The 15500-nt window shown below is 35.1% G+C and overlaps 2 protein-coding genes across 2 annotated transcripts; one reads left to right on the top strand and one right to left on the bottom strand.

Moving 5' to 3' along the window:
* The first annotated feature begins 1714 nt into the window (after positions 1-1714).
* LOC129889951 (leucoanthocyanidin dioxygenase) lies at positions 1715-3734 on the top strand. The gene is made up of 2 exons (XM_055965434.1): positions 1715-2431; positions 2727-3734. The coding sequence occupies exons 1-2, from the start codon at positions 1920-1922 to the stop codon at positions 3538-3540; spliced, it is 1326 nt and encodes a 441-aa protein (XP_055821409.1). The 5' UTR covers positions 1715-1919; the 3' UTR covers positions 3541-3734.
* Positions 3735-3743: 9 nt separating this feature from the next.
* Positions 3744-6319, bottom strand: LOC129889953 (glyoxylate/hydroxypyruvate reductase HPR3-like). The gene is made up of 2 exons (XM_055965435.1): positions 5792-6319; positions 3744-4368 (listed from the first exon to the last, which is right to left on the bottom strand). The coding sequence occupies exons 1-2, from the start codon at positions 6251-6253 to the stop codon at positions 3841-3843; spliced, it is 990 nt and encodes a 329-aa protein (XP_055821410.1). The 5' UTR covers positions 6254-6319; the 3' UTR covers positions 3744-3840.
* Positions 6320-15500: the final 9181 nt, after the last annotated feature.

Below are 15500 nucleotides of genomic sequence, written 5' to 3'. Positions count from 1 at the left end.
TCCGTTCTTGGTCTAGAAACAGTAAATACATACAAAGGATCAACACAATGGCCTAATTATCATGAAAAATAACATATAATCTAGCATGTCTCCCTATTCATATACACATATGCATATCCTGAAGCAATTTAATAAGTATATGAAACACATACTGGAAACAAGACCATCACCTACCTCAAATTCAAGCTTCAACAACCTTACAATACAAGAACTTTCCCTTTCTGGTTCGTTCTATTCGTTCTTAGTCTAGAAACAGTAAATACATACAAATGATAAACACAATGGTCTAATTATCATGAAAAATAACACAATTCTCACCCTAGGCCAAACCCATGATTCTAACCCCACCCTAGGGCTATTTTCCACCATTAGTTTTCAGTTCAAACCCCCCTCCAATGATTACCGATCATAGTTTTTAGGTTCTAGAATTTTTTTTAATTTTTTTCATCCGATATCTGATACCTTTATTAGAATTTGATTAATATTGATTCGCATTGCAAATGGCTCCATTCGTGTGGAAGCGCTTTTTTCGTCTGATGTCCGATACCTTTATTAGAATTTGATTAATATTGATTCGCATTACAAATGACCTCATTCATGTGGAAGAGCTCGCTATTCAAAAAAAATCGATACTCGTGATTCGAACCTGAAAGCTATTAAAAAGAAAATAATATTATAATTATTATAAATGTGAATCTCATGAATTAAGGTCTTTTGAAACTAAAAAATGGAAGAAGAACGGAATAATTTAAGAAAAACAGAAGGAATGAAAACAAAAAAGAGAAGAACTGCAACACTGTGCTTCGTCGCTGTCATGACAATAAGGAAGAAATTTGGATTACAGTGTAATTAGAATTCAAATTACTTTTAATGTTTTTCGACTTATAATTATAATTGTCTTTAAAAGGTGAAAATATTACTTGAAAAAATTATGATAATTATCTTTTAAGTTACCTGATGGTGTAGAAAATCTTGTACACTTACAGTGCACCAAAGTTAAAACTCTTCCCTAGAAACTAACACAGAGGCCTATAATTTTGGTGAACATCATTTATTGAAGAGCATTTAGATCCTAATTTTTTGCTCAATATGTTTATTTGTCTTTCAAAGTGCCTTTCCCGTGATGTATAACAAGTATTCCTCTTTTGAACATGAAACTTACACACACAAAAAATGTGGGAAATTTCTGTGAGATACATGCTGCCTCTACTATTACAAATATTGAATAATTTTAAAAACTTGAAATCGATAAATTATTTAGTGTTTTTGTCTGTACTGAAGTTTAAATCTAAATTCTCGTGATTTCTAACTTACTTCATTGATCACTCATCCACACGCTCCGAGGACCCAAATTCACCTTTACAATTCCACAATTAGTGGATTGTCTATTAAATGAGATGTCTAAGAACAGACAAAAGACAGTTTAGACAAAAACTCTTATGATTAAGATGGTTAATTAATTATCTTTTTTAAGGAATATAACCAAACTAAAACAAGTGGGTAGGTAAATGGAAAACAGCATAGGGGAGAAATTAAAATATGGAGCTCCAGTTCCCAGCCACCAGTCATTTGTTCCCACATATAACATCATAAAATTGTGTGCCAACCACCATTCCTATTTTTAGGTAAAACTAAAAACTGAAAACCGTAACATAATATAACCAAAAAAAGGTTAGCTATGAGTCACGTGCATGCATGGTTGTTGAAAGTTTAAGCTTTATCTTCCATTCAAAATAAGAGAACCTACCTATTTTGGCATCCACAATATAAACCTCAACTAGATCATCAATAAAGGGGAAGAAAGAAAAAAAAGCAAGTGAGGGAATTAATTTTTATTCTTATTGCTTGTACTTCTCTTTATTTTTCGAGATTGGATTGGTATTCAGTCTACCTCTAAATAAGTACTTTGCCTTACGGAGATGGTGAGTGAAGTGGTTTCAACTCCTTCAAGAGTTGAAACCTTGGCTAAAAGTGGAATTCAGGCCATTCCTAAAGAGTATGTGAGGCCACAAGAAGAGTTAAATGGAATAGGGAATATCTTTGAGGAAGAGAAGAAAGATGAAGGACCTCAAGTACCGACGATTAATCTGAAAGAAATCGATTCAGAGGACAAGGAAATTCGTGAAAAATGCCATCAAGAGCTGAAAAAAGCAGCCATGGAATGGGGTGTCATGCACCTCGTTAACCATGGCATATCGGATGAGCTAATTGATCGTGTCAAGGTTGCTGGAGGTACCTTCTTTGATCTACCTGTTGAAGAGAAGGAGAAGTATGCCAATGATCAAGCTTCTGGCAATGTCCAAGGCTATGGAAGCAAGCTAGCAAATAGTGCTTGTGGTCAACTTGAGTGGGAGGATTACTTCTTCCATTGTGTTTTCCCCGAGGACAAGCGCAACTTGGTCATCTGGCCTAAAACCCCTGCTGACTACATGTAAGCTTCTTGACATAATTTCATGATTGCAGAGTTTTCAATCTTCTCTTTTATGACAAGGGTGGTGTCCGGGCTTGCTTGCACGTTGCCTCGACTAATCCACCGATAGCCTACTAACTCCAGAAGCATAGGTACCAAATAACTTTTTCCACCTGGAATTTCAACTCATGGCCCTCCAAGGTGGGGAATCGAACCCTCACCAACAAGGTGAAGGTGAAGGTAGCCAACCAACTGAGCTACTAAGACTCCCCAACTTTTACCACTTCACTAACCGCTAAACATTTCTGATTTGCAGTCCAGCAACAAGTGAATATGCCAAGCAGATAAGAAACCTAGCAACAAAGATTTTTGCAGTGCTTTCGATTGGGTTGGGATTGGGAGAAGGAAGACTAGAGAAGGAAGTCGGAGGCATGGAAGACTTGCTGCTTCAAATGAAGATTAACTACTACCCCAAATGCCCCCAACCAGAACTAGCACTTGGTGTCGAAGCTCATACTGATGTGAGTGCACTGACTTTCATCCTCCACAATATGGTGCCTGGCTTGCAACTCTTCTATGAAGGAAAGTGGGTAACTGCAAAGTGTGTGCCCAATTCCATAATCATGCACATTGGGGATACCATTGAAATCCTAAGCAACGGAAAGTACAAGAGCATTCTTCACAGAGGGGTTGTGAACAAGGAAAAAGTAAGGATTTCATGGGCAATTTTCTGTGAGCCTCCAAAGGAGAAGATCATCCTTAAGCCCCTATCTGAGACTGTCACCGAGGCTGAGCCACCTCGATTCCCACCTCGCACCTTCGCACAGCATATGGCACAAAAACTCTTCAAGAAGGATCATCACGATGCTGCTGCTGAACACAAAGTACTCAAGAAGGATTATTGGGATATTGTTGCTGAGCACAAAGTCCTCAAGGAGGACGATCAGGATTCTGCTGCTGAACAGAAAGCCTCCAAAAAGGATGATCGGGATATTGTTGCTGAGCACAAAGTCCTCAAGGAGGATGAAAAGGATGTTGTTGCTGAGCACAAAGTCTTCAAGAAAGATGATCAGGATGTTGTTGCTGAGCATAAAGTCCTCAAGGATGTTCCTGCTGAAGAGTCTAAATAGTTTCTCTAGTTGTCATGTTCTGATGGTTTATTTTTGTTGATTTTGTGTCCTCTGCTATATCTTTCTTTAATAAGCATATCCACAAAATTTCAAGCAATCAAGCAATATTATGTTCTTTGTATAAGAGCAACACAACATCCCGTGGATGCTTTCATCAATAAAACAAAACACACATCATATCTTGTCATGTTCAATATTCTTCATTGGAGAGTAAAATGGTGCTCGACTTGGTGCAGAAACTTAATGAAGTTGATCACAGCAGCAAAAGCAAATGTATAGTTACATGTTGAGAAAAAAAATTCATCCTTCATATTCAATTTGTGCCCGCAAGGGTTTATTTAAAAAGAAAGCTTCTAAGTTGTAAGTGAATAGTTCTTCAAGTGCTTCAAAAGACTCTGGAGTTATAACAGCAACATGTGGAGACAGCACCACGTTATCCAACCCAAACAATTCTTGTGGCACATGAGGTTCATTTTCATAAACATCAAGACCAGCACCGCCAATCTCACCTCTCTTCAGAAGCTGAACCAATTCCTTCTCATCAATTAGTGCCCCTCGTCCAACATTTATGACAATACCTTCCTTCCCAAGGGCAGTCAGCACTTCTTTGCCAACTATGTGGTGTGTTTCTTTTGTTAAAGCACAACAAAGAATCAGAACATCACTGTTGATTGCAAGATCATGAATATTAGAATGGAAACGAAACGAAACATTAGGCTTCATCCTCTTTGAGGTGTATGCAATGCTGCAGCCAAAGGCCTCAAGTCTCTTACCGACCCTTGAACCAATGCTACCTAAACCTACAATGCCCACTCGTTTTCCACTAACCTGTGTAAAAAAAACATGTTAAGTACAATGTCATCGTGACAGTTCCCACAACTCCTTTACTAGCTTAAGCAGCACTTTGGTAAAATGACACAGAAACCATATACAAGAATGTCTTTTTTCTACTTAAAAGTTTACAATATCTTATTGAACTCAATTGTTTTAAAGTTGAACTAAACTTCTTATATATGTACTCCTCATTCTGCAGCTACTTGAGATTGGCCATTGGGGCGGGCTAAGGCAAGCCTTGACCCGCTAAGATTTCAATCCGCCCTGCCCCATTGTGCATTGTCCCAAAATGTTGCCCTGTCCCGCTAACCCCCCACCCTTCCTCATTTATGTTTGACATTTTTTTTGAATAAAGCTAATCTGAATTAAGACATTATGAAAATCAGAATGCAAATAATTATATTTGTATTTGGGCTATCGAAATAAATTCTAACAAAAAAGTGCTCAATTTTTTTTGGTTTTCCACCAGGTGTCCAGAGACCATGGAGCCCCAATTAAATCCGGATTGCGCACTGCAGGGCCCATTCAGGGGTGACGCTCGCAACAAGATTTTTTCCATACCCAAGGGTCGAACCCGAGACCTCTCGTTAAGGGTGAAGCAGTCCCACCACTACACCACAACCCATGATATAAATAGTGCTCATTACTACAGTGCATTACCAGAAATAATTTTTGTCCCCTCTGTATTTACTCTTTGTATGGACTCTTCCTAAACCACTTTTAACTATAATTGGTGGAGAAAAAATTTAAGATTGGTGCCAACAATTCACTGAGGAAAAAACAACTTGCTAAATTAAGAAGTGGGCAAAGTGAAGCAAAACATACCCAGTGAAATCCTAGAGGTAGAGTTTGGGGAAAGTAGAGTATACAAAGACCTTACTCTTACCCCGTGGAGGTAGATAGTTTGTTTTCGAAAAACCCTCAGCTCAATAGCAAAGTAGATTTAAAAGAAGAAAACATAAATAATGAAAACATTGCAAATGATAGGGGAAACATTTTAAAGCATACATAGAATAATTGACATTTTGCAAATATATTCTTTCTTTAGCTATTCAATGTGCCTAATCTTTTTATAAGAGAATGACACACAGTTCAATTGTTCCAAGTTTCTTCTTTTGGAAAGTTCCAATCTTCATCATTACAAATCAAGAAACTATTTATGATACATACTCCATCCATTTACTTTTACTTGTCACATTTCACTTCTTCAGAGTCAAATTGCATAGACTTTTAACCAACATATTAAGAATTATAATTTATAAAAAAACTAAATTAGTTTAAATCCAAAGATCAGTCAAATTGAATTGACTCTACTGAACGGTGAAGTGAAACCAGACAAGTAAAAGTGAACGTAACGAGGTGCATAAAAAATAAACTGAATCTAGTGATGATGAGCATGTTTTAGAACAAAATTGACCTTAGAACCGAGGGGGAATTCTCCTTTAACAGGCCAAGAGCCAGCACGAACAAACCGGTCAGCAGCAGAGACACGACGGAGGACGTCAATCAATAGGCCGATGGCAAAGTCAGCGACATTATCCGAGAACGAATCTCCGGCGCCGGTGACGCGGATGCCACGGCGGCGACACTCATCGAGGTCAAAATGGTCAAAGCCGGCGCTAGTACCCACGATGCACTCCAAGTTAGGGTACTTATCCAGGGTCTCCGAGCTGACCGGAGTAGGACCCATACAGAACATGACCTGAACCAAGCCAGAAAGAGGTAGAAATGATAGGTCGGATTCGTCAAGCGGGTCGAGAACCCGGTACCGGGTTTGGAGTTTGGACAAGAAGGAGTTTGCAAATCTCGGATAGCGATGGATGAGAAGTAGTCGGAGATTGGTGGTTTCCGGCGATTGATGCTGATCGGAAGAAGCCATGTTCTTCCAGTTCCAATTTAACGGATTTTCTTGGAGTGCGTATGCTGAGCATCCTACTTTTTGTTGTTGAAGTACTACACATATTTTTAGAGTAATTTTTTTTTTTGTTAAAATTATAATTGTGCCATGTAAATTAAAATAGAAAATAAATAATACTTATTTTCTTATCTTAATTTATGTAGCAGAATTTTAATTTTAAAAGTCAAATAATTTAATTTGGATATAATTTTTTTGAAAATTATATAAACAATACTAGAAATCACTTCTATCTATAATTTTTATTCTACCACCAAATATACTGACAGAGGTTGATAAGAAGTGTAGATCGATATGTACACTAAAATATGAATGGAGGACTTAATGTCAAGAGTTGTAAAATGTAGAACATGACAGTTGTGGGGAAGCTGGTTTGGCAACTTGCTTGCAAAGATGATATTCTTTGGATTAAATGGGTACATGGTATTTATATGATATATGGACTCATGTCCCTCCAGCAGATTGTAGCTGGTACTGGAGGAAATTGAACTCAATCAAACGAAGCATAATTGATTGGTATAGAGATGAAACGTACTGTTTAATTGAGAATGACACATATTCAGTAAGTAGAAGCTATCTCAACCCCTTGGAGTGAGTAAAGGAAGCTGATCTGGTATGGAGCTCTACTCTACTACCTAGACACAAATTCATACTCCGCTGGTAAATTAAGATATATTGACAAAGGAGAGAATGAACAAACTTCTTATCCCAGTAAATGATAGTACAAGAAGAGCTGGGGAGATGGTCAGAATGCAGAGCTCAGAGGAAGCAGGTGATGCCATGTTTAAGAAAGACATTGGCGACAATTTAGAAAAGAACTGGCAACAACAATTTTGGGGGCAAAGATCTACCACACATGAAAAACAAGAAATTCAAGGAAATAAATGTTGTTACACAGATTAAGAAGGAGATTATACAAAGAATAGAACGAAGTGTAGTAGTATAATTCATAAAATTTGTAACTAGCTGTTTTAACTGTTCCTGAGGCTCGGGGATGACTAACACTTTGGTTATGATTCCTATGAGTGCTCTTTACTTGTAAATATTGGTTGCCTATAGTAATCCAAAACAAATAAATATTACCATTCACAATAATTAATAATTTAATATATTCAAAAGATATATGAAAAATTACAATAAAATTTAAATTTCAAAATTTGAAAAATGTCACACAAATTGAGACGAATGAAATATTAAAGGCATAATACATAAATAAGACTTTAAACTTGACTTCAAATTTTAAGTTGGACCTTGAACTTTCATAGTGCACAAGTAGACACTTTAACTATCCCATGCTTAAACAAAAAAACATTCGACACCTGCAGCCTAAACGCGTGTAAGGCAAACGCTTTGACGTGAATTTATTAGTCATTCAGTGGCTGCCAACTAATTTACACATAGATTTTAAAATTTAAAAATAAAATAGAATTATATACAAGGGTAAGGTTAGGGTGAAAGACTTAGAAATATTTTCACATTTTCACTCACTATTTTCTCAAAATTGCAAACCCTAACTATAATTTCTTCGCAAATCAAAGAAAACAGTTCAAGATTTGTGCTTTCAATTGATATTTTTGGATGTTTGCCTTTTCTTCTTCATCAATTTAGTCCGGTTATAATTAATTTTTTCCTTTTGAAAGTTTATTATTGATAGATTGCAGAATCTTTTTGAGACCACGACTGTAAATTCGTTCCTTTTTATAGCTTTGGTCATATGGGTCATCTTCATTATAACTCTTTTTCCACAATGAGAAGAAAAATTAGAAGCTATTTCCATTTAAAATGATCGGAAATGGTGGGAAAAAAAGAGCAAAAAAAACTTGAGTATAAAATTAGAAAGAAGAGGAAGAAATGGGATTTTGATTTGAATAAATAAAGGATATATATAAAAGGGATTCATTAAGGGCAAAAGTGTCAATTCAACATTTTTTTTTACTGTTGTTGGCTTCGAATTTTACTTCGGATGCGTGCCTCCGAATTGAGTGCCTTACACACGTTTTGCCAGGTAGGACTTGAGTTTTTTTTTTTTGTTTAAGCGTGTGATAGTTAAAGTGTCTACTTGTGCACTATGAAAGTTCAAGGTCCAACTTAAACTTTGAACCCAAATTTAAAGTCTTATGTATTATGTCAATATTAAAGAAGGAAGCAAACAAAATATAGTATGAAAGATCATACGGATTTAGCACTCTCATTTGTTCTCTTTCTTCTAAAAGAAAAAAAAGACGAAGTAAAGCACTTTGGCAAAGAAACAGCTACACTAGTGGGACTGGCTCCTGGGGGAAAGGAAGAATCCGGAAAGCTTTATGGCTTTAAAGGATAGGGGAGACACTTTAGCTACTTACTTTATACATTGGATCGATTTTCATGAAAGGCATGCTCGCGTGCCTTGTATATTAACCCTTTGGCCGGCCTATCACCTTCTCTGAGCTCCCATGGTAGCTCTTTGCCAATTTCTGAAAGAATGAAAATCACAAGAAGCTTGGTGGAAGTATTATTCTTCTTTAATTCGAGGTCTTAAATTTTATTAAATGTAAAATTATTTTTACTAAAGCACTATCCCTCAATATGGTATCTTCTGGTACTAGATGTGAAGTTACTTTTATTAGAGAAGGTTTACCCCTTGATATAAGACTTTATGATACGAAATTTGATTTAGTTGATCCCAAATAGAGTCATTAAATGGAAAAGTAAAAAGGAAAGAGTGAACAAGAATTGAAAAAATATATTTCGAATAAAAAAGCCTACTAGTAAAGATGGATTGTAGAATTAATTACTTCTACTACTTTTTCGCAATATCAATCTAATTTTTAACTCTTAAGGTTAATTTTAATAATTAGGTGTAAACGTTTGATGCAATGAATAAGTATTTACCAAATATAAATGAGGAATAGTTCACAAACTAGAACATGAAGCCCCCCAATTCCACATAATAATTAGCGTGTACATTTTTATTTTATTTTTTGAAAAAAAATGTATATCAAGATTAATAATAATATGAGTGAATTCGAGAGTGCTTTGATTAAACTATGAATTACTAAAGATTAATAATGTGAAGAGACGGAGAAGGATACATTATTTTTGTTTTCCTAGAACTTTTTGCCCCTTGAGTTCCCTTATTTTTTACCTAATTAATTACCCAAGGAAAAAAAAAGTTATTTGAAGAATTACTTGCAACTCATTTATATTTCAACTTGTTGGATTTCAATATTTGCAAATATTACTCTTATTAAATACTGGATTTTAGTATCTGAATTTTAAAATGAAATGGAGGGAGTAGCTAAGAAAAATAAAAGTTTTTAATGTGTTCTTCAATATTGTTTCTGTAAATAATTATTGATAGAGTTTTCTTTCTTTTCAAAATGAGTTATACAAAATAGGGATCAGAAATGTGAACAATATCACGAAAAATAAAGAGTTGCCGTTTATATCCAAATAAAATTTGATGTTTTCATAAGGAGTTTCGATTGTTTTCAAATAATAACTAATTATTGTTTCTTAAAGATAGAACGATAAATAATATTAGAAGATCCTTATCCTTTTTTTTTCCGGAAAAAGGGTAGGATTCGAACAAAATTGACGAAACAAAAGAGGGACAAAGGGTGAGATAAAATTATCACATGACAAGAGTAAAATGTCACATTTATTCAAACAAAAATGATTGACTCATCCCTTCAACGTAATGAGATTTATTATCCAACTACTGGCTTTTCTCTAATAAGGCCCTTTTCATCTGGGCAAAGCCACACACGGTTACAACATAGGTTATGAATACGAATACAATTACTATCTAGAGGGACACCAGTAACATTAGGGTTGGTGTTTTCTACTATGGCCTTAGCTTGCTTGATCTCAACTCCGATCAACTCCGGCCATTCATATGGAGTTGGATCTCCTGGTTGTTTGCAACCATTGCCAGTACAATCGCAACCCTGATCACAAGGAGGGTATTTTAGAGCGGCCATAGATTGAGAAAGTAATAGAAAACCAAAAGAAAAAAGAATTATTATTTTCTCCATTTTTTGTTATGTTACTCGAATGGTGAAGGGAAATTCAGCTTTATAGGGATGCTATGATGTACCTACCTTAAATGGTCAAATCTTTTATTAATTTTATTTCATTTGTTGAATGTATTTTCAGATTTTGGAATATATATGTTCATTTCTATCACACTGTCACATTAATTTCATTACTAATTCTATATTGTTTGTTGAATATATTTTCAGATTTGCAATATATATGTTCATTATTTGTCACATATATCTCCATTGATTTTTTTTCCTTTGTTGTACATATTTTCAGATATTGTGCATTGTCTATCCCAAATTGCCCTTATGACTTTTGAAATGAAGAATAGGTAATTTCTATATATATATTTTTGCAAAGAAGTACTAAGTCTATTTCATATTAATTACTAAACCTTGTTGACCTGGCATATCCATTTAATTTTTTTTTAATTAAAGGTATATTTTATTAAATCAACTTTATTACTAATACTTTGAAATTTTAAATTTGATTATTATTACTTTATTTAATTATTTAATATTAAGGGTAGAAAGGAAAAAAAATAGAATAAAATTCTCTTGATTTCATAAGGTGGATAACTAAATTGAAATAACTATTTTTAGTATAGGGCCCGAGTAATATGAAATGGAGAGAGTACATATAATAAAATAAAAGATGAATGGTCTGTGAATCAACTGCTTAAGGTTTTTATGTTCATATATTTTGCTAGCAGTAATTTCAAATAATTTGCCAAAGCCGAGCTGAGCTAGCGACTATAACGAAGATGCGAGTGGAGATGCTCTTCTCAATTCTTTAAGAGCTACAAGGAGTGTTTCTATATAAGCACAAAAAATCTCCTATTCATTATCAATGAGGGAGAAGTGAGCTTTCTTCAACTTTTATTTTCCCTCCATCTTATTCCACTCTATTTCTCAATTCACATTACACTCCATCTTTTAAGGCTTACCCTTTGAAGAAATCCAACAATCCCAAAATGAATAGGGAATGACTATATTGTGAGAATATGCATGTAAAAACTACGTGATATACAAATAAGGACTATTCACATCTGAAAAAGTAGGCTTGTCTTTGAACTCTCCTGAACATACATCGAGTATACTTGATTAATCAACAGATTTGATATATTTAAATCGTCGAGCTTTGATATGTACTTAGAAAACAGATATTCCACGTTAAGTACTTAAGTATAAAATTGACTTGAGTACTCATCATGCATGTGCGGCAATTAAGTACTCAGCATGTATGCGTAGCACACAGATGAACATGCATCACAGAAGTTGCACGTATTGCGCATGAGAAGAACATTAGGCATACATGTTGAACACGAGATGCACATTAGGCGCATGAGATGCACGTTAGGTGCACTAAATGCACGTATTGTGCGCGAGATGCACATGTGATGCACGTAGTGTTAGAAGGATGATAGTCATGAAGTAGTAGGTGTCAGTATTAGTTCAAACAGAGCTATCAAAGTTTAATAACACTGATAAAGAGCTGTTTTAAACTTATTATGTAGGCTTTCCAAGACAATTCAAAATACAATGAAATAAAACATGTAGTGTGCGAGAAAAATATAAAGCCAAAGTGAACTTTTAATGACTCTTCTTGGAAAATTATTGTTCTCGGTCTTAAAGAAGATTAATTTGATAGATATTGGACTCCTAACAACATAATTTTTGAAATCCATGATCGAGATCATTCAACAAATATTCTAAAAATTTCACCCTTCGGGTGAAGGATATCATATATCTGGTTGATTCACCTTGGTGAAGACAAGCTCCATAGGCTGAACCACCATATGATCTTGTAATATTTCAGGGACACTAATAACACAAGTGGAATTTTCATCACCAACATTTGTAACTATCCTTGTATATTTTTTACTCTGCGCTCCAAATATAATACAAAAAGAAGGATAGTTCTACTCTGCCTCAGATATACTTGATATTTAAGAGCAGTCTTTGATGCACAATGAGCCCAAGTATTGAATGTAGTTCATGTGGTGGATATCATATGTTAGCTCCGGATTACTTGCTTTTGATGGATTCACGTGACCAACACCAATAGAAAACACATAGGCAGGAAGTTTTCTTTCATCAATAATGGGTTGACCCTCATGATTGGATCGATCTAGTAGTCATAATTGTAGATTGGATATATCTAGTAGTCATAATTGTAGATTTAGTTGCAACTAGAGACCAATTCGGGTGTGCAGTTTTGAGCAAAACCGCTTAGGTTGGAGCAAGATATTAAGGTGCCAAAGATGATGTTGAATGCAAAATTTTTGTCCTCTAATGAAAAAGCCCATACAACAAGAATATTCAATCCAGGGCTGATAATGTCAAACATTTGGGCCTCTGGACGAAAAAGCTGCTACAAAATGGTGCATCCTTAAAGCCCATCTTTATTCCTTAAAAATCAATACCCGTCTTGGCAGTGGAGGATGAGTTAATATAGGTCTTAATATTTTCCCCATTAGAAAAACCAAAAATAGTTGTTGGAAGGACGTGAACAATTTCAATAATGTTATCGTCAAAGACCTTTACCGCTTGGCCGTGATAATTTGGAGGTCTTTTAATTAGCAGTCTCTTGATTGTATACCAGTGGAAATAAGGTACGAGGGAAATCTTCAGGTTGGAATAGTGATTGGCCATCTCATGTTTACCCATTTCCTAGCACGGTTGTTGCTACTATCTTACTCTCATACGAACTAGCACCAACCGAGAGTCCAAGGTGTCTCATTAAACAACGTACCACTGCATGAACATTTGTTACTAGCATAGATGATCACAATAATACCCTTTCGCGTTGCAGCAAAAAACCAGTGGTGAATAAATCATCATAATTTTTTTGAGAAAGTACACCAAGGGAGATTGAGATAACGTTTACACCGTCATCAATCGCAACATCAATTGCAGCCAATATGGCATCTTTTGCACAACCAAACAGTAATATACACACCTTGTACATGGCAATATGGGCATGAAGGGACATGCTGACTGATGTGTCATTGTGCATTACCGAACACATTTGCATCATCAACAAAGTTTCTAACAACAGTGCTTCAAATATGTGTGCCATGGCCCGACTCATCAAATGGTAGATCAGTAGACCCACCCAAAATAAAGTACCTTGCACCGATGAGCTTCTTGTTACAAGTTACATTTCTAGTAAACTCACATTTTCCTTTTCATTTTGCCAACGGAGGAGGCATGTTGTTGTCGTGGAAAGAGGGATGGCCTGGTCTAATCCCAGAATCTAGAATCCTAATAATCACACCCATCCCATAATTAGGTTCTTCCCGAACACCAAAGTTTTGTTGCCACCCTAAGAAATTCGGAGTATGTATGGTGTGCAAGGCCAACATCTTTTGTGGCGTCGCTGAGATAAACCCATCATTTTTCTCCATTTCTTTAACTTCATCAGATGATAATCTGGCCGCAAAGACATAAACCACATGGTGATAGGAGTGAATAATTTGTGGTGACAGTTGATCATCCTCTCCCGGTAGGAAAGACCGGTAGTAGCTCTCGAGACGGATATCTTTGGCAACCAACAAACTTACATAAATGATGTAAGTTTGCAAATACTTTTGCTCCGCAACAGTATAAGGTGAAAACTAAACCAAACGAAAGTTGAATGTATTAAAAGGCAGCAGCCATTGTTGTTTGGTAAAGTGAAATTGAGAACTCTCAGAAATATAGTAGAAGAATCAGGTTCCTGGAAGTGCATATGTTGCAATAAGCAAAGAGAAGAAGTGGTGTGTGCATGTGTTGCGCATGAGACGCACGTTAGACACACTAGATGCACGTGTTGTGCACGAGATAAACAAGTTTTAATTTATTAAATATATACTTGTGTTTTGAGATAAGCAAAGGATGCATGACTAAATTAAATATTACTAACATAATATGTTTTATAATATTTTACATGCATTAAGCAGAATGCCATATAGGGAGTTTGCTAGAAAGGACCAAATATAGACATTAATATTGTAGCAGCACATATGTTGCTGAAAGCTAAATTGTGGAATGAGCTCACAAAATAGCTTTTTCCAGGCTAAAAAGTCTTCTATTACCTGAAAAATAAATTAAAGGATTTAACCAACATATGCAATGCTCAACATCGAAGAGGACAATCTACCTTTCTACAATGCAGTAGCAGGGGAAAATTTACAGTCTATATGACATAATGATTCTTTTGGACGACCCTTCAATACACAAATTGTGGAAAACGAAAACCAAAAAAGAGTAGTTCACCAGAAATATACAGCAACTCACACATACAATTGAAGAACACATTAAGAACTTATATTTTTGTGGGCTAGTATTAAAACATAAAAGTGATTAAAAAAAGTATTATAGGAAAAAAATGCACTGAAAAGAAGAAATATTTAAAAGAAAATTAATGTTTATAAATTAGCTCTAGCTCAAAATGATCAAGTCATAATTTTAACATTTCAGCGATATATGACTCATTCAAGGGGAAATGTTCTCCATCAAGATGTTTTTCAGTCTTAGGGCTAAATCCGAGATTTTTAATTAGTAACATACATATTAATTCATTAATTTAGTCTAATGCAACAAAACTTATACAATTATTCCTTGACAAACTCAATCAATAAACAACAATGGTGCAATAAAACAAGCAATTTCGTATCGTCTTTCATGCCTATATATTGTTTTAAAATTGGTCATTATTGTAGTTGCAGAAAATAAAATACCTTGTATATAGAAATTTCTATGTCAATCATTTTTCTTGTATCTCCTTCTGGGACTCTACTCTTGATCAATATTTTCTCCTCAGAATACCTGATAGGTTTTCCACCTAATGTCTCATATTTTAATCATATACTCTACTTTTAGATATTTGACTTTTTAAGCTAAATTTCCACACCCGCACCCGTATCGGACACCCGCATCTGAATCCAAGCAACTTTTAAGATAACAGGATGGCACATTATTCAAAATATTGTAGAATTCTTGATCTCCATTTTATTATTTTAAGATGATTAGGAAAGAGTAAAGTCTATGAAGAAATGCAAAGGATTTCATATCAAATATAGTAAAGTCTCACTAAATACAACAATTTTGTAGTTTTCAGCTATTCAGAATAGCTGCAACCTACTATTATTACATAAACAAACAAAAAAGATTGCTAGTGTGACAAATGACAATCAGAAGTCCAC

The sequence above is a fragment of the Solanum dulcamara genome, chromosome 5, assembly GCF_947179165.1.
Source record: "Solanum dulcamara chromosome 5, daSolDulc1.2, whole genome shotgun sequence".
Lineage (NCBI taxonomy): Eukaryota > Viridiplantae > Streptophyta > Magnoliopsida > Solanales > Solanaceae > Solanum > Solanum dulcamara.
Note: the sequence above shows the minus strand (reverse complement) of the source record. Positions and strands in the feature narration are given on the sequence as shown.

Coding starts and splice junctions, on each gene's coding strand:
- LOC129889951 (XM_055965434.1), top strand. CDS start 1,920: ATGGTGAGTGAAGTGGTTTCAACTCCTTCAAGAGTTGAAACCTTGGCT. Junction 2,432..2,726: donor AAAACCCCTGCTGACTACAT/GTAAGCTTCTTG, acceptor TCTGATTTGCAG/TCCAGCAACAAGTGAATATG.
- LOC129889953 (XM_055965435.1), bottom strand. CDS start 6,253: ATGGCTTCTTCCGATCAGCATCAATCGCCGGAAACCACCAATCTCCGA. Junction 4,369..5,791: donor AATTCCCCCTCGGTTCTAAG/GTCAATTTTGTT, acceptor TTTTTTACACAG/GTTAGTGGAAAACGAGTGGG.